The 19,533-nt window shown below is 35.1% G+C and overlaps 1 protein-coding gene across 15 annotated transcripts in view; it reads right to left on the bottom strand.

Annotated features, from left to right (window-relative positions):
• ADGRL3 (adhesion G protein-coupled receptor L3) overlaps positions 1-19,533 on the bottom strand; it is an 841,123-nt gene that overhangs the window by 132,116 nt on the left and 689,474 nt on the right. For all 15 annotated transcript variants that reach the window (XM_077136976.1, XM_077136982.1, XM_077136975.1 and 12 more), the window contains 2 exons: positions 3,026-3,209; positions 1,989-2,111 (listed from right to left, as the gene is read on the bottom strand). In XM_077136976.1, the coding sequence (XP_076993091.1) occupies positions 1,989-2,111; positions 3,026-3,209 (307 nt within the window). The remainder of the gene's footprint in view (positions 1-1,988; positions 2,112-3,025; positions 3,210-19,533) is intronic.

Below are 19,533 nucleotides of genomic sequence, written 5' to 3'. Positions count from 1 at the left end.
ATTCACTAACATTCAGTCTAGTACTAAGTGCCAGGCACTATCCAAGCACTAGAGTTGTATCAGTGAACATGTGAGATATAGGGCATAGATCCTAGAGGAAAGAGTCCAAAAATAAACAGGTAAGTAAAAAGCTAAAAATAATATTAATGTAATCGTTATAATGGTAAGTGTATAAGTGCAATAAAGAAGATAAATATGGCTAATGGGAAAAAGAGTGATTTAGAATGAGGGGGAACCGTAGGAAGTACAAGGTAGGCTCTCCCTTGTAACCCTCCCTAAAGAGGTGAGGGTTATGCTGAGAAGTGAATGGTGGACATGTTGACAGTCAAAGAAAGGTAAAAATTGCATTACAGGAGGAGAGAACAGGAAATGCAGAAACAAGCAAACCGAAGCCTGAGGCAGCAGGAACAGGCCTGGTAACTCAGGGAACAGAATCAAGACTAGTGTGGAGCGCTGAGAGAATATGCTAAAGATAGGCCCGAGGTAGGGGAGACAAGGAAGGAAAGAGGTGGGGCTGCACCTGGTAGGCCTAATTTAATCACTTGTTTCATAATAAAGTTAGCTGGAAGTGAAATGGTCAGATTTGTGGTTCAGGAAGACCATTCTGGCAATAGGTTACTAGAGTGGAGGCAGATAAATCAACTAGGAACTTACTGTAGGAATGTCATTTTGCTCTATAAAATCTATAGTGCTGCCTCAAAAATCCCCATTGTCAAATTAGCAACATAATAATGATTTATATGTTCAACCTTATAAGAGTTTAAAAACTTATATGGAATTTTGTTTTGACAATGACAAATGTATTTTTATTTTCTTGATATAATTTAACAATATCTTGCTTCAAAACTATTCACTCTGTAATTTGAAATATCAGCTTGGAATTAGTAGCTCAGGTCATTTTTCTATCTCCTAATAGGTTAAGCGATCTCACTTCCTCAGAGGAAAAAAAGTTTTAAAAAATTAATATTAGTGAAAGATTGCAACATTCTTTCTCTGTAAGATAGCTTATTGAATTTTAATTATATTCACTAAATTCAGTCTAGTACTAAGCTAATTTATATTTAGCAGTGCCATTCCCCAAAAGGAACTCATGTTTAAATTTTGTGTACAATTTGAAATTTTAAAAAAAAGTATTATCTGCAAAGGAAAATACAGAAATACTCTCAAAAAGACGTTGAGTAAGAATAAGAATAATTTAATAATTATAAGTAGAGATACCATTAAAAATTTTAGCAGAAGCTAAATCTGTGAATATAGTGAGATATTCCTTTCAAGCAAAAAACATGAAGTCATCTGGTTTTTATTTCCTTCATGCTATGGATTGGCTTATGGCCCCGGCATAGACTTGCTCAGGGCCTAACCCTCAGTTCTGGGGATGCAAATTCACTTGTAAATAGGATCTTTGAAGATGCTATTAGCTAAGGTGAGGCCAAACCGAATCATGGTAGACCTGAATCCAATATGATGGCATCCTTGTAAGCAGGGACATTTGAACAGTCAGGAATAGAAGACAGAAGGACATATATGGCCACGGGACAAAGGTGGAGATTGGGTTACGGTTTACTGGTAAGCTACCACCAAACACTACAGACTTTCAGAAAAAGCATGATTCATTCAACACCTAACTCTGAACTTCGAGCCTCCAGAACTGTGAGACAATAAGTTGCTGTTATTTTAAGCGAACCAGTCAGTGGTATTATTGCCAAACTAAAATGCCTCATATTCAAGTTTCTAATACCTTGCTACAACAGAATATAATGGAACAATCTCCAAATCTGATTGAACATTTTGTAGGACAAATATCATTGTAATATTGATGGCATGCTAGATAAGAAAAAGGAAAAAGAAGAGAGCACTTTGATAGGGGATTTAAAAAAGAGGCAGAGAGGGAGAGTACTTCGATAGTGGATCTAAAATTCCAAGCAAAGAACCGATGAATTGATGGCAAGTTCACTTCCATCAAGCTTAAAAAATAAACTCTAACCTACCATTTCGGCCATTTTGTTTTAAAGTATTTGCAGAAAGCTGGATAGTGCTTCCATGACCCATGTTTTCTGGAAATTTTAAGTCTTCTAAATTTCCTTCTGTGCTCAGCCTTGCAACTTCTAATTCTGTTAACAGCAAAAGAGGTCAGCGCTCATTGAGAAATATGCAAAACTATAATAATTCCCTCGATCACTGAAACAATTCTGAAATTATAGCATGGGGATTAATGCTCTATTGGTCATGATTTTAGCAGTTTAATCTTGTATTTACAAATAAGTAATCAACTAGTAATTTTTATTTTCACAATTAAGCAGATAAATGTTATCAAACTCATGTAAATCAGAATGCAAAAACATCACTGGGAAACCAGAAAACTCAAAATCCAAGCCCAAATCCTTGCACTGTTATTGACTATAAGTTGATTTTTTTTTAATTTCATTTTTTAATGATTTAAGTAAAAATCCTTTAATAATGTAGACCTGCAGTATTATATCAATATTGATCTATCTTTTAATCTAATAAGTTTAAACCAGTGTTATCAAATGTCCTGAAATAAAACTGTCAGCTACATCCTTACAAGCAACCAAACAGATCTATATTCTTTATGAGCCAAATAACACAATTATCAAAATCGTGTTATCACCTTCACTCAAATGATTCATTTTCTTATAGTGTATAATCCATCCTTATTTTTCCTGAAGACCCATAAGCCATTTATTAGGAAGATAAATTTTAAATAGTATGAACATACATCTATACATACATATATTCATTAAAATTTTTAAAACGGATCTCACTGTAAGAGATCTCAGGCTAATATATCCAAATTGCAGTGTCCTAAAAAGGATAATATACATAATTAGGACGACCCTTTTAAGCCAATGACAGCTGATTCCTTCTCAAGGAGAGAAAAATAACAATTTACCACCATTGCAATAAAGTGGCACTCATAATATCTGGGGAACCATAGATAATTTTCTGTTTTCCCTCTTCTGAAGAACAAGGGACCCTGGGCCTTCTGCATAACAAGGTCACTTACGAATATTGTCTGTGTTCTCCCTGACAATGTCTGTTTTCAAAAGATTATCAGCCAGCACAAAAGCACTTTCCTCCACAGTGTCAAGCAACATGGTAGCTGCGCGTAGTTGATCACTTGTAGTCAGGTCTCTCCACGCATTCAAAGCTTGTGGTTGCAAGAGGTTGTTAACTGTCTCGACCATTGCCTACGAAAGGAAGAACACAATGACAGAGGTCTCTAGTGAACCCACACAGCTGTCAGAAATCCAGGTGTACATGTTGCCCAGCAAGCAAGGATCAACAGTGTGCATGAGTTCAGTATTGTCCCAGCCTCCCCTGTGACATGCTGCAGCAGAAGCATTCATTATTTTGTTCTGTAAGACCCTGCCTGAGACCTTTCAAGGCAAGAGAAAAACCTATTTTTGTTCTGAAAGACAACAAATACAGTTGTGTTTGCTTCTTAGGATCAGAAGCAAAGGTTTCAATAAAACCATGAGCACATAATTAAGTTACTTTGGTCAGGGAAATGTTGGCATGTAATTTGAACCAATCCTTCTACCATATCATCCACAAAAAAACTTTTTTGAATATTTTTTAATACATCACTCTAAAAAATTCAAAGAAAAGTTGTGAATATTTTTAATATATCCTTGGAGGCTGGATACAACAGAGATTTAGAAAAGAATGACTACAGCTAGGGCAGCACAAAAATTGCTGCTTATAAGTTAAGGACTCACTAAGCAAACCAATGTGTTTTGTTTTGTTTTTCTAGCCAGCTAGTAAAATGTCAGAATGGGAAAATATCAAAGCATACATACTCCCAGGGGCTTTGAATATGTTGTATGTTAAGAGAAATCTTCTTCATGCTGTTTACTATTAGAGAGGGAAGCAGAGTTGGTCCTCTCTGTCTATGGCTCTCAGGTATTTTTCCTTCAAAAAAATCAGTAGTAGGTACACTCACACATAGAGAGAAGGAACCACATTTCTCCTTAGTTCACTGAATCATCTCTGAAGTTGCTTTACGCTCTAGGTTACAAAGAAAAAGCGCCTCTTCCAGTAAGCAAGACTCACTCAAACAAAGAGAGTAGCAAAATAGAAAAATAAAACACAAAAAGTTTGAAAGTGGTCATCCCTGAACCCGCTGATAAAATATGCATCTACTCCAGAAACAAAGTTGAATAGTTAGCCAACACAGTTCCCAGGCAGCACCTAGGTGTTTTAAAACCAAACTCTCATTATTAGCATGTTGGCAGAGGAATTGCGAGAGATGGGAGAAATATCCATCACAATGCAATGCTTTCTTCTGGCTAATGTTTTCATAGTAGCCAAGTAGCAACTGTTAAAAATTCAGCTTCAAAAATTCAGCTTCATAATGAAAAACCTTGACTGCCAACTAAAACCAGCTTCAAAAGTTCATCTGTCCTTTGATAAAAGTTATATTTCTTGATATTTTCCCAACCATTCCAAATTCTGGCCAAAAGTCAACATCATGAGACTTTTATATAATCCTACTCACAACTTGGATACTTCTGCATTATTTAAAGAAAACAAACTGAAAAATCTCTGGGTGAGTTTGGCGACAGCATTTTCACACAGTGTGCTCAGTGCTGTCATTCGTTCTGGGTTTAAAGCATGACCCAGTAGTCAGAGGAAAAACGTCTCTGGGTCACAATTGAATGATCCGCTATCCAGGAAATTCCTTATAGGGGCAGTGCCAACAGAAAATGCCAAAAAGGAAGTGCCAAACAGGTAGAAAAAAGTGTTTATGTTTCTTAAAGCCAAACAGAGAACACAGACTTCTTGAGTGTAAAAAAAGTATTCTTTCTGGGATTTGATGATCTTCTAAATTCATTAGAAATGCTCTGGAAGTCCCATATGCTACAAAAATGATGCCTGCTCTTTAAGAAGCAGCCATTTTTGCATTAGTTAATTATCTTACATTGAACACCTAAATTTTACTTCAGGGGAAATGTATTGCGGAAAATACAATGTTTCTGTTCTGTTCTTTGTTGCTTCTTTTTGTGAAGCTTCATAAAATGAAAAAAGAAAATAAAAGAAGGAATGGAATAGTCACTACTGCTCAAATATAAAACATAAAATTGCTTTTTTCCTATACATTTATGCCTTTGTATATTTTAACCATAAATGATGACATTTGGTCACAGAACATTTTTTTCTCTGATTAGGTATTTGCATTGCCTTCATGAACTCAACAACATCTTTTCATAAATAAATTAATTTTCATTTTATTTGATTAAATATACTTAGAACCCAGATCAAACAGGAAATATACAATGAATTTGACTAAGGTTAAAGCAGGTACAGGGATATCATTTTAAGGTCCAACAGCTGTGACTGATTTCTCTTTCCTGCTATGAATTTTTTTCTGACTTGAAATTTATATTCTAAGTTAGAAGAAAATAAGATTGGTTCAGAATTTATTTTATAAAATTTTATTATTCTCATCATAATGTCTGAATCCAGGAGGAAAAAAATAAATCCAATAACCTAATGATTTTGACATGCACAGACCGAAACAATGTAAAATTTGGAGAAGTCAATTCAATCAACAATATGCTTGACAGAAACTAAATATTTCTCACTTCATTCTCTTTTTCAAACACCTAGAACCCGACCAGGTAATGGGCACTGAGAATTTGCATTCTAGCTCTGCACTAATTTTCAGGGTAGCCTTGAACAAATTATCTTTTCTAACCAATCAATGAAGTGCAAACTACACAAGAAAGTAAGTCTCATCATGTTTCAATTTGAGGATAGGGGTGGATATCTCACTTTTCTTTAGAGTTAATAGACAGACATCTAAATGACTTATTTTTTTCCTCTCTCTTTTTAAATCATGTAAACACATACACGAAACTAACTTTCCCATATCAACCACTCCCAAGCATGCAATTCATGACAATTCACTGTGATTAATGATATTAGTAATGTTGTGCTACCCTCAGCACCATCCACGACCAGAGCTTTTCCATCACCCAAAACAGAAACATTGTATCCATTATGCATTAACTCCATAACACCCCCACCTGCTATAACCTGTACTTCATGATCTGTCTCTATGAATTTGCATATTCCAGCGATTTCACCCAACATAGTGACTTCAAGAATCATCTATGATATCTATGTATCAGAATTTCCTAAAAATAAAATCCATGGTGCAATTATATGTTGTGAGTATAAACAGTCAAATGAATTTAAGGTCTGAATTTAATTATAAGAGTTTCAATATGTGCTTTCAATTGTAAATAGATATTCAAAAAGATATGGTGTATCCATGATTCACCATATGTTTGTTAAAGGTGTTATATTACCTTATGAGCACACATATTTATTTCAAAAGGGAAAATTTACTTGTGATAAGCAATGTGAGAAAAAACCTTGGGGAACAAATGGCTATATAGCCTTTCTTTTACTTCTGGAAGTTTTGCAAGAGGAGGAGGATGAAATCTGAGGCTGAAAGACACAGAAAGCAAGTTGATGATCGTAAAGGAAATGACTTATGCATGGAACGTGTTGGGTTTGGGGTGAGAATGTATGGTGCATGGAAAAAGAGGGTAGAAAGATGAGTAGCACAAAGAAATGGCTGGCAAAAGTCAGATCTTAGAAGGTTTTCAGTATCATGCTAAGGAGTTTGGGCTTCATTGAAAAGAAAGTGTATAGCTGTTAAAGATTTTTTAGCAAAGGACTGACATGTTCACAAATGAAAATGTTCACTAATAGAAAATTTCCTCTGAAAATATAGTAATGGCTGATTAGAAAGCAGAATTGTGAAGCCAAGAAAAATTACAAAATGGGGAATTAATTCTTTATTAAGCTCATTATATTTGAGTTACAATGTGTAAATACCACAATACAACAATATTTATTGAGTTACAATATAGCAAACTTATAAATGTACAAATTGTCATTAGGCATCCCATTAGAAATTTAAGAGTAATTACTTCATATTAGCAGATACATTTAATTCACAAGCTGAAATAATTTTTAAATATCTGCTTAGTAATATGGAACTTCATTTTACTCTTTACTTTCACATCTTTACGTTTTGATGTTCTCTTAAATGCAACATTTCTTTTTAATATATTGTATGATCATTATGATGACCAATGTTGTTTTAAACTGCTTTCTGTCATTCTTTTATTTCAGTAAAAGACAATACAATTTACATTAATTATAACTTGAAAACAATAAAAGCAAGCTTTCTTTAATTCTCTATTTTTGACTTCATGCAAAGTTTATCAGTTAAGAATAAAACAAAATACAATGAAAGTTTAAAATTATTACTGAATAGGGCACTGTGTACTCCAATCTGCGTTTAGATATTGATTCAAATAAAAAATTTGAAGGTCAAATGTTAGAGAAGCCTTCGAAATAGTTTAGAACTTGCAGATCTTTTTATTAGAAGTCAAGTTGAGTGACTGATATTTACACATCTGATCAATAAACCTAAGGTTCTTTTTATAACCATTGTCATTTAATATTATTAAGCATATAAAAACTACTAATCTCTGAACTCCTTTTTTTATTACAGTGAAGTGTTGGCATTTCCAAGTCTTAATTAAAATTAGATTGTATAACACAACTGACCTTAATATAATAATAAGAATCTTTTAACAATAGAACAAGTTGAAAGTAAAATTTAATAGAAAAGACTCTGCCTCCTCAAGAGACCCTTTCTTTGTTATTTAAAAAAATGCTGTTACTAACTGTATCACTTTTTAAATTTAGTTTGAGGTTAAATGATTGAATGTTGTCAAATAAATCTATATTATATTATAGGAATTAAATGTAGTTATAAACTTGACTCAATCTTCTTCCTACATCAATACTCATTAACAAATATTGAGCACCTTCAGTGTGGCAGTCATTTGGGATGCAGCAAGAAAGACAGATGCTCTTTCTTCCCTCAAGGTGATGACAACATAGTGGGACCATACAATTAAACAAGTAATTAAAATACAACATGGCTAGCTAGCATTATAATAATGGAAATACAAGGTTCAAGGTTTTTATTAGAAAGGCTTTGGCATAGAATTTCAAGCTGAAATTCAAGATTGACCAAAGTTGGCTAAAGTAAGGGGCAAAAGGCCTTACATGTGCTTATGGAGATAGAGGTGAAAAAGATCAAGACACTTTGAAGGAATTGAACAAAATTCCTATATAGAGCAATGAGAGCAAGAGGCTTGGATAAGAGGAGGTGAGATCTCAAAGATGCTTACAATTGCATGAAGATATTTTCAATTCTTCCTAAAGGCAATCGAAAGAAACTGAAAGATTTTAAGTTGGGGAGTGATATACAGAATGGCTAGTATTTATTGAGTGTGTTCTAGACACTGATTTTGAATGCATAACATGTATTAACTCAGTTAATTTTCACAATAATCGAATGAGCTAGAAATTAGCATTATCCTCATTTTACAGATGAGAAAATTAAAATTCTGAAAAGTTAAGTAACCTGCTAAAGGTTAATTAGGTAACACCTGGCAGAACCAGGCATCAAATCCATGCATTCATTCTAGCTCTGAGGATGGAGAAAAGTATTGGAGGAATTTAAGAGGATTTATTGATTTATTGCTTAATTAATTAGTGAGAGAGATGAAGAACTGTAATGCAAACAATTTTGGCAATGAGGTGGATAATGATGACACTCACTTAAAAAGGGAATAAAGGAAGAGAAGGAATATTTTGTTTGTTTGTCTGTTGCATGGGCAGGCACTCAGAATTGAACCCAGGTCTGTGGCATGGTAGGGAGAACTCTGCCTGCTGAGACCCTGTGACCTGCCCTTGTTCGTTTTTCTAAAGGTAGTGGGTATGTGGGAAGGCAAGTGGGGAACATAATTTAATTCAGGTTTACTTACATTGAGTGCAAAATACCTAATAGTAGCATCAATTAGAAAAGTCCAAATAGATTTAGGAGTGATGAATTTAAATAGGCTCATTGGAACCTCTGACAATTCCAAATGAAGCTGAATTGAGTGAGAAGACTGATGACCCAGAACACTAACAATGGAGAGGAAAATGAGGAAAGACTGGACTACAATTGAGATGAAGAAAGAGTAGCCAGGAGAGTGTGGTATCATAGAGATTAAGGGAAGAGGGATGCTAGCAGCTCCGAAATTAATTTAATCATAAAAGTATGCAAAAATTCATTTTCCTTGTACTAATAATAATAACTCCATGGTTTCTTCTGGGTGACTGATAGAATAGTTGTAAAAGAAACAAAAAAAAGTTGTTTTTGAGGGGCAATCAATTTGATTTTATCTATCGTTATTTCAAAAGAGGATATTAATACATAAATATTTTTCATCATTTAATATGAGCTGGCTCTGTTCTAGACTCTTGAGATATATCATAACCAAAACAAACAAAAAATCCTGGAACTAAACATTCTGTCAAGTGGGACAAATAATACTACTGAATAAAGCATATTAAAAGACACTAAGTGCCATGGAGAGAGGGGAGAAAATTAGAGCAATATAAAGGGAATCTTGAGTCAGGTGGGGGTTTGGGGGAGGTGTCCTGTGATTTTAAATAGGATAAACCAGGTGGACCCCATTGGAAAGGTGACAACTTTAAGAAGACATAGGAGGTGAGGGAATTAACCATGCAGTTATCTGGAGGAGAAACATTCCAATCTGAGTGAACAAGGAGAATTAAGACCCTCTAGTGGGAACATGCCAAGCGTGTCCCCAAATCTTAAGGAAGCCAGTGAGTTTGGAGTGAACTAAGGAGAAAGGTTGTGGGTGTGGTACTGGACCACATCAACTGAGATAGTGAAGGCTGCATACAAAGCTAGTTTGGGGGGTAAAGATCAGGAATTTAGTTGTGGACAGGATTATTTTGAGATGCCAATGAGTCAACAAAGTGGAGATGTTGAGAATGTAGCTGAGAAATTAATTCTGGAATTCAGGAGAGTAGTCAGTGTTGGAGATAGCACTTGTGAGTTACAGGTGCCTATAGAGGGTATTTAAATTGATGAAGTCACCAAGGGAATGACTGTACACAGAGAAGAAAAGGGGACTAAGGATTGTGCTATAGGGCACTCCAAAAGAAGAGAAGGGACCAGCAAAGGAGAATGAGGACGAACCATCAGTTAGGTAGGAGGAAAATCAAGAGTGATTGTCCTGAAGAGAGAGTACCAAGGAAGAAGTAGTGATCAACTATGTCAAGTGTTTCTGATTGGTCAAATAAGATATGAAACTGAGAATTAACCATTGGGTTTAGCAGCACAGAGTCATTAAAGACTTCAACAAGTGCAGGTTCTGTGAAGAAGTAGGGGTAATACCTGGCAAGTGAATTTAAAAGAGAAAGGAAAAAGAGAGATTGGATATAGTGGGAATAGAAACCGTTTTTGAAGATTTTCACTGCAAGGGATATACCAGAAAACAATCGGAAAAATGGGCCTTAGGCTTCTATTAAACAGCAAATATTTAGAGATCACATTGTATGTGCTAACTACAATATTAAAGTTCAGAGGATATAGAAATAAAAGTGGCACAGCTCCTCCTCCAGGACCTCAGAAAAAATAGATAAATGAACAGTTATAAAAATAAAGTCTGCTGTAATAGAGGAAAACTGAGGGTGCTATTGGTGCAAATAAGAAGGCATTTTATCCAGACTGAGACAAAGAATGCTTCCTTAGAGTATCTGACACATGAATTGGGTTTTGGCAGATAAGTCAAAATTATCTGAGATGAGGAACAGAAGAAAAAAGAGAGCACATCTAGGAATAACCTAAACAGAATGGATGGAAAATACAAAGGCATGGATTGCAAGCACTTAGATGGTTTGAGAGTATAGGATCCAAGAGGGTGTGAGGGGTCAGTTAAAGGTGTAAGAAGTTAAAAAGAGGAGTCAGAGACTTGTAATATTATATTCCAAGAAAGGGGTTTCCTGAGGGCAAAACAGAGTAAAGGACTCTTTGGAGAAGAGTTAAGACATGATCAGATTTGTACTGTTAAATTATTACTCAGAAAGTAATATAGAGAATGGATTAACAGAGAAATTCATAAATTTGTAAAGCAGTTTATTAACATTATTTTTGAGAATCACCTACATACAGGTAAAGCTGCAGCTTTAAGAATGGATATTGCAGGAGATTAAGTTTTCAGCCAGACTAATCTTTTGAAAATATCATGTCATGACTCTAGTTCAAACTCTTTCATGGCACGCAGGCTATTGATTCCTTCTCATAACTTTCTCTGTATATATATATACAGAAAGAGAAAGAAAAAGAGAGTGGCTGAACTCCATGGGGCAGGTAGCAACTGGAACCTCTGTTAAAGGTAGTACTGAATTTGATTCTGAATTTCCTAAGGGGATCTGGCTGACAAAAGTAGACATGAAAATTCTTCTTTTGGATTCCTGTCAACTTCAATATGGCTTTTAAAATTTCCAACTTATTGGATGAGGAGACTCCCCACATTGCTAAGGACAATCTCCTTTGTTAGTTGTAGATGCAGTCAGTCAGACGCAATCAATTATTCATAGATGCAAATCCACCTATGAAATATCCTCACAGTAACTATCAGGCCAATATTTATTCTTCTTTCTGATTTTTGACATCTTCAGTTCTGGCTTTTAAACAGAACTAATTGAATGAGGAGACTACCCACATTGTTGAGGGCAATCTTCTTTGTTAATTGTAGATGCAGTCAATCAGATGCAATAGGCTGATTATAGATGCAAATCTATCTATAAAATACCCTCACAGGAACAATCAGGCCAGTATTGGCTTGAACAAACAAATGGACACCATAACCAAGCCACCTGATGCATGAAATTAACCATCAAGTCTGTCATTCCAAGTCAACACTGATAGATATACTTTATTATTTCTGTAACTAAAGAGTATTCAGTTATTTGTTGTTCCACTGTTTATTCAATCAGTTTCCTACTGATGAACAGTTTTCTTGCTTTGCTGATATAACCCATGACACAAATCTATTTTTGTGATCACCTCTACACATATTGTATTCTTTTCAGTGGTGGAATGTCACTCTATTATGTGGTTCTGTCACAAGCTACCCCCAAAGTCCTTATTCTAGGCAAGGAAGAACAATGACATTATTGTCTGATTGTATGTCAAGACTTATAAGAAACCACTATAAAAACATGGATGTGAGTACAAACAATCTTCTCTGGTAAAGTATTTAAGATGAAAAAAATGATTGCTTTGGGGAAAAAGAGCTGGACAATTAGGCAGAGTGATAAGAGGTTGGTTTGTACTACACAACTGCCACTCAACAAACATTTGAATCTGCATGTATGAATTCAAAAGTAACCTTAATATTGTCAAAAATCTATTGAAAGTTATTACATCAAAAATTGGATGAAGGCATCACTATTTATCATTAAATAGGGGGAAAAACATGTTTTGTTCTAGTCTGAGAATGCTAGCTGCCCAACATCCCTCTTGCCTTAGACAGTGTTATAGGAGACTATGTCTAGCTGCAAAGCCACATCTGTAGTGTTGATTTATGAAATAAGGTAGCCTGTAAGATTTGATCAGAAATAGGTGGGAATGTTGGAAAGTTCTAAAAGAGGTGATTCCCAGTCCTTGTCCTTCTGCCTGCTTGGAAATTAGCCCTGAAGTTATGACAAGAACCTAAATAGTCATCTAGTAATTTTGTGGATAGAAACCATAAGCTAAGGATAATGGAGCATAAAAAAAGATGAAACCTTGGTCTTTGGTGATTTCAAGCTAATTCTAGATGGCCTCATCCATACTTGCACATATGTGCAAGAATAAACCCGATTTCTTTCACCCAAAATAGTCAAGTTTCTGTTATAATTAGCTATTCAAAATTAGTACCTAATATGTTAGATACGAGAAAAAATTAAATTTATAACTCTGTTGGAGCAGTACAACGAAAATCATTCTTTTTTTTCTAAACAATCAGGCATCTTTTTACTGCAAATTACTCTTTAAACTTTCATTTCTTTTTTCACCTATCCCAGAAAAGCTAATAATAGTTTCAGAAAGTAGGATCTTAAATCTGTAATGCTGTTTTTAACATCTTTTTTCCTTTTGGTTTACCATGTGATCATAAAGCTATTGAAGAAATAGCAAAGTAAATTGATATATAATATTTTGAATTTGCATAGAAATAGTATCTATTTATATTCTTCTATATACTTAAAACTTTCCTAAAGGTAAAGGCATGTTCAGAGAGCAATGACACGTTAGAATGGACTTTGAACAAACAGTTTTAACCAACAGTTCATAATCTGGGCTTTGAGCAGGAAACTAAATGGGAGAAGAAACTCCAATGTCATGAAAAGAAGAGGGAAAATTTTTTCTTTTATTTATTAACAGAAGAGCTTTTTTCTTCTCAGCCTTATTAGAATTACCTCTCAAACAATCACTAACCATATATGCACAAACAACTGCTGGAACATTATTTATATATAGGAAATGTGCAAAATGGAAGAAGCAGAAATGACTTTGTACTGCAGCCATCTCTTGTTTGACCTAAAATATATGCCAGGGGATTTTTGAGAGATTCCCAGAATTATGTTCTTTCCATGTTTGAGAAGGATCTCCATGAACATCCCTCATTGTCCTTTTGGGGTCTTTCAATCATTAGATTTATGAATTGACCTGTTCAAGCTCTTAAATTATACCTGCATGATTTACTCTGCTTACATTATGTGTGTTTTTTCCATCTTTTGATTCAATGATTGCTTCATAGCAGCATTTAACAACTACAACTTACAGGAGGGAATTCTTATAACTGTTCTTCATCTAAAGAAAACGATTCTGGTTTTGTAGGTTGAAGTTATTTTCTTTGATCTCAGTGTCTTTTAACAATAGGTCTCGGGCACCAGAAACACGCAGGGAGCAGATTTATATTTTCTCTCTTACTGACACAAATCAAGTACAGATTTATCAAGCTGTGAAATATATTAAGTTCACAGAGTTTTAACAAAGAGTTCCCAAACCACAAGAACCTGCTGTGACTGAAACTACTTTCATATGTCCTTTTAATTATATTAAATGAAAGTTTGGTTTGGCTTTGATGCTTATGGGCAAACATCGAATTCTCGTGAAAGAACTGCTAAAAGTACTCCCTGTTGCTGTGGTTAATATATTACATTGTATGCACCTTCTAGCCAATTTATTCTAGCCACTTTAACAAGGATATCTAGTCTGACAGGCCACACAGAATAGTATCACAAGTCAAGCAGAGCACAAATCATTAGAGGACTCTGAAAGTGGTTTGACATGCACCGCAGAGCTCTTTGTCACACAGCCAATTAAGTGACCAAACAAGGAACTTGAAAATACTCATTAATTTCTTTCTACCAGTATAAATGGAGGTTAGAATCCTTCTTGTCTAATGCACCAAAAGCATACAAGTAAAACTGGCATAATTCAATTTGCACTTTGTCAAAGGTGAAAACAGCAACTTTGGTTCACAGAAAACTCTGCATTAATAACACAAAAAATGAATGGAATAGGTAAAAATGTTTAGAAATTAGATACAATAATATGGATATCTAGGACTTGAAATTTTTAATTAATTGAAGTTAACATTACTTTCATCCTTGAAAAACTACATCAACCTTTCTGAGCAGATTCAGCAACACTTGACCTCCTTTCTTCTTCCTTAAAGCAAGAACTTCAGTTGACCCCAGGATACTACACTCTTCTGGTTCTATTGTTGGTTCCTCTTCCTCTCCCTGACTTCTTAATATAGCAGAGTCCTGGAGATTAGTCTTATTCTTTCTCTTCTCTCTCTCCTCTCTACATTCATTCCCTTGATGAACTCATCTAGCACATGGCTTTACATATCATGCTAAGAAAATCTCCCAAATAGTTTTTTCTAGCCAGACTTCTCAAATGAACTCCATGCATGCATATCTCACTGCATATTTAACATCTCTACTTGCTATCTCATAGGAAACTCAAATTTAACATGCCCCAAAGCGAAGTTCTTTTCTTACCCCTCTCAAATCAATCACAGATATTTCATCTTAGTAAATGGTAATTACATCGTTCCAGTTGCTCAGACCCAAAAGTTTCTATCACTTTTTTTACTCCTCTTTTCCTCTACCACCTCATATTTAATCCCGTAGCAAATTCTGTTAGTTCCACTTAGAAAAAAATCCTAAATCTGAATAATTATCTCAGTATCCTGCACTGATATCCTTATAAAGAAACCATAACTGTCTAATTGTTCTTCATGATTCAGCCCTCACACGTCCTACTACTGTGTCTTCTCTACTTAGCAGATAGTACAATCCATTTAAAACATGTAGGATTATGTCATTCCTCTGCTCAGAAACCCGCAATGTTTCACCATGTCACTCAGAATAGAAGCCAGATTCTTTACACTTGCCCATCAGATCTGGGTCCTTCCAACCTTGCTGATTTACACTGTTCTATGCTCTCCTCCTTCACTCTGCTCCACTTGATTAGCCTCCTGAATATCATAGACATATTTCCATCTCAGGAACTTTGTATCTGCTGTTCCCTTTGCCAGAAAGCTCTTCTGTGGATATCTGTATAGTTCACTCCTTTACCTCCTCCAAGCTTTGGCTGAAATATCATTTTAGTAATGCATCCTATTTAAAACCACAACCCCTCATTTGCACCACAATCCCAGTACTCTTCCTCTCTCTGGGTGTTCTGCTTTATTTTTCTCCATAGAATTTATCACCACTTTACATGCCATCTACCTTCCAATACAATTCATATTCTGCTACTAGAAATATCATCCCGGGGAGAGAGAGAGAGAGAGAGAGAGAGAGAGAGAGAGCAGGAAATTCTGCCTGTTATGTTTCTTGCTCTATCCCCTGTGCTCAAAGTATTACTGGACACAAAGTAGGTGCTGAAGTAGTATTTCTTGAATACTTTTGTTGTTTTCTGTGTGGTATTTTTCCTGTCCAAGACAGAGATTGTTTTTGCTCCTCTAATCCCTAGGATAGAGGTCTCTAGTGAATTATTAATGTAAAATAAACAAACAGAATAAGTAAATAAATAAAAGTGAACAAACTATAGTTCCAAATATAGATCATGTAGATTATCTACCTTGGAAAGAAGGAAGGAAGGAAAGAAGGATGAATACAAATTTATGTGCTTGCTTATTTTTTAAAAATTTGTATCCATCTATTAGTTTTTTTCTGAACACTTCTCAACCTGACTATGAGGTAACAGCAGGTTCTAAAGAATGAATCAAAAGATTCACATAAACACCTTGCTACACTTATATTTCTCATTAATTAAGGTCATTTGCAGGATTTTTTTAGGTAGTACATGTCACTTCTGAGATTTGGAGGACAAAGGAAGTGCTGACAAAAAAAGTAAAATATACTTCTGCAATAAGGAAATGCCCCACTTTTGAAGCAGTAAAAAATGAAACAGAGAAATTCTTAATGGTTCCTCCCAAAGAAGAGAAAACTGGATAACAAACATTGCTATTTAAAAAGTAGGAACCGGGTGGGCCACAGTGGCTCAGCAGGCAGAGTCCTCTCCTGCCATGCTGGAGACCCAGGTTCGATTCCCGGTGCCTATCCATGCAAATAAAGAAAAAAAAAAAAACCTTGTAGACAAGTTCCACAGCAGCATTATTTATAATAGTCAAAGTGTGGAAACAACCCAAATGTTCATCAATTGATGGACGGATCAACAAACTCTGCTTTTTCCCTTCAATGAACAATATGTGTCCATAGAAGGCATGAATCAGTAATTCGTGCTACAACATGGATGGACTTTGAAAACATTATGTGAAGAAGTCAGACATAAAAGCCACAAATTGTATGTTTCTATTTACATGAGATATACAGAATAGGCAAATCTATAGTCACAGAAATTAGAATAGTAGTTGTCAGGGACTGAGGGGAAGGAAGGAATGGAGAATGATTACTAATGGGTATAGGATTTCTTTTTAGGAGATGAAAATATTTTGGAATCGGTGGTGATGGGTAAAACTTTGTGAATATAATAAAATATACTAAATTGTATACACTTTAAAATGATTAACTTTAATTTTATGGTATGCAAATTATATCTCAATTGGGAAGAAAAAGAACTTTTGCACTGAGACAAACTGAAAACAGTAGATACTCAGGGAAGAAAATGAAACCAGAAAATATTTTAGCCAAAATGCCTATTGAATCATGTACTAAAATACTTAATCATGTACTACAGAGGGCAGGGTAAAGCCAGTGTAGATTATTTTAGCAGGGATGAAAAATCTGTGACCCACAGTTGATCTGTAGCCCTTTACCTCCCTTTCCTTCACTGCTATATAAGCTTAAAAATAATTGGACTTTGCCATTCAAAATAACCATCTTTTTTCTGGTTATTGTTAATCTGGTTGGATTATAAATCTTGAATTAAATTTCTTGAAAATCCAGAAGGATAAAAAGTGGAGATGAGGAGAGGGAATAGAATTTCCTCACAGAACACATGGCAAAAATGTCTTCTAAAAAAATCTTTCTTCCTTAAGTCATTCTTAAATCTCCCCAAACACATCACTATATTTATTCCCTCAAATGCTATCTCCTCTTGCCTCTCAAAACACTCTAGCAGCAGCTTTTGTTGCTTCTGCTCTAGCTGTTGAGATTTCCCTGAGAGTACCTAGAAAGAGAACCTTCTTTTCCATGTAACTTATCATCCCTGTATACTCCATCCATGCAAGGATACCAAAACTGAACAAGTAAAGGATTTTGCCTGGTAAGAGAAGGGGTATACTAGTTGTGCTGGTTTGAAAGATTGTACGTCCCTTAGAAAAGCCATGGTTTAATCTAAATCCCATTTCGTTGAGGCAGAATAATCCCTATGTTTGAAACTGTAATCAGATCATCTCCCTGGAAGAGATGTGATTTAATCAAGAGTAGTTGTTAAACTGGATTAGGTGATGACATGTCTCCACCCATTTGGGTGGGTCTTGAGAAATTGCTGGAGTCCTATAAAAGAGGAAACATTTTGGAGAATGAAGGAGATTCAGAGAGAGCAGAGAATGTTGCAGCACCACAAAGCAGGGTCCACCAGCCAGTGACCTTTGGAGATGAAGGAAAATGTCTCCCAGGAGCTACATGAAACAGGAAACCAGGAGAGAAAGCTAGCAGATGACGCTGTGTTCGCCATGTGCCCTTCCAGCTGAGGGAGAAACCATGATTGTGTTCACCATGTGCCTTCTCACTTGAGAGAGAAACCCTGAACTTCATCGGCCTTCTTAAACCAAGGTATCTAGCTGCTTCATGCCTTCTATGGACACATATTGTTTCATTGAAGGGAAAAAGCAGAGTTTGTTGATCCGTCCATCAATTGATGAACATTTGGGTTCTTTCCACACTTTGACTATTATAAATAATGCTGCTGTGGAATTTGTCTACAAGGTTTTTTTTTTTCTTTCTTTTTTTGCGTGGATAGGCACCAGGATACCTTAGATTGGACATTTCTATAGACTTGTTTTAATTGGGACATTTCCTCAGCCTTAGAACTGTAAATTAGCAACTTATTAAATTCCCCTTTTTAAAAGCAATTCTGTTTCTGGTATATTGATTCCAGCAGCTAGAAAACTAGAACGCTAGTGTTCCTGCTACCACTGCTTTTCAACCATTCCAGAAGGCTAAAGTAAAAATATTAAAATACAGTTCAAGTAAATAGGCAAGCTAAGACCACTTCAGTAATTTTAATAACCCACTGAACCTGTCATTTTCTTATTTCAAGATGATAACTTTTTGATCATAACCACACTGAAAAGAAAGGGACTTCAAAGCAAATGATGCTATATACTATAGCAGTAAAAATATTTGCATGCAACCATTTGCCCTCAGTCCTAAAATAAAAAAAAAAAACAGATCTTTTTTTTCACTCTGCTCCATCTCTGAAATATGGCACAATAAATCAATAAATATAAGCATAATAACAAATGATGAAGGCAACTCTGAAATTGCAGAGACTTAGAGACTGGGAACACAAGCTTCTGAATCTGGAAGACCCAGCTTTCAATTGAGTGCTGCCTCAGTTTTTACTGTGTGATCTTAGAAAAGTTACTTAATCCTTCCCAGGCCTGGTTTTTCCTACTGTAAAGCAAGAATAGCAATAATTATATCATTGGTTTGTTGTATAATATTCAATGAGAATATCTGCAAAATTCTCTGCCCAGTGATGGCTGTATATTTAATACTTTAAAAATTATTTATTCTTAGTCATAAACTCAGTGTTCTTATCATGGCATTCAAGAGGCAATGGAAACACGAAGAGAGCAATCTTGGAACCATGATGGCTACTATGATTTTGGGGCAGTCATTTTATCCCTTCAGTGCTCAGCTAACTAATCTTCAGCTCTAGAGTTCCTTCTAGTATTGCTATATTGTATTAGCTGTTTAATATGCATATGTAACACAACCTCTACTTGATTTTTTCTGGCATAAATCTTAAACCATTCTTCTTAAATGAAGATATTATGGTTAAGATATGTTAACGGTATTTTTTACTACATATCACATATCAGTTTTTTTCTTTTGACAATTCTTAAGTTTTTGAGTCTAATC

The sequence above is a fragment of the Tamandua tetradactyla genome, chromosome 19 (genome assembly GCF_023851605.1).
Source record: "Tamandua tetradactyla isolate mTamTet1 chromosome 19, mTamTet1.pri, whole genome shotgun sequence".
Lineage (NCBI taxonomy): Eukaryota > Metazoa > Chordata > Mammalia > Pilosa > Myrmecophagidae > Tamandua > Tamandua tetradactyla.
Note: the sequence above shows the minus strand (reverse complement) of the source record. Positions and strands in the feature narration are given on the sequence as shown.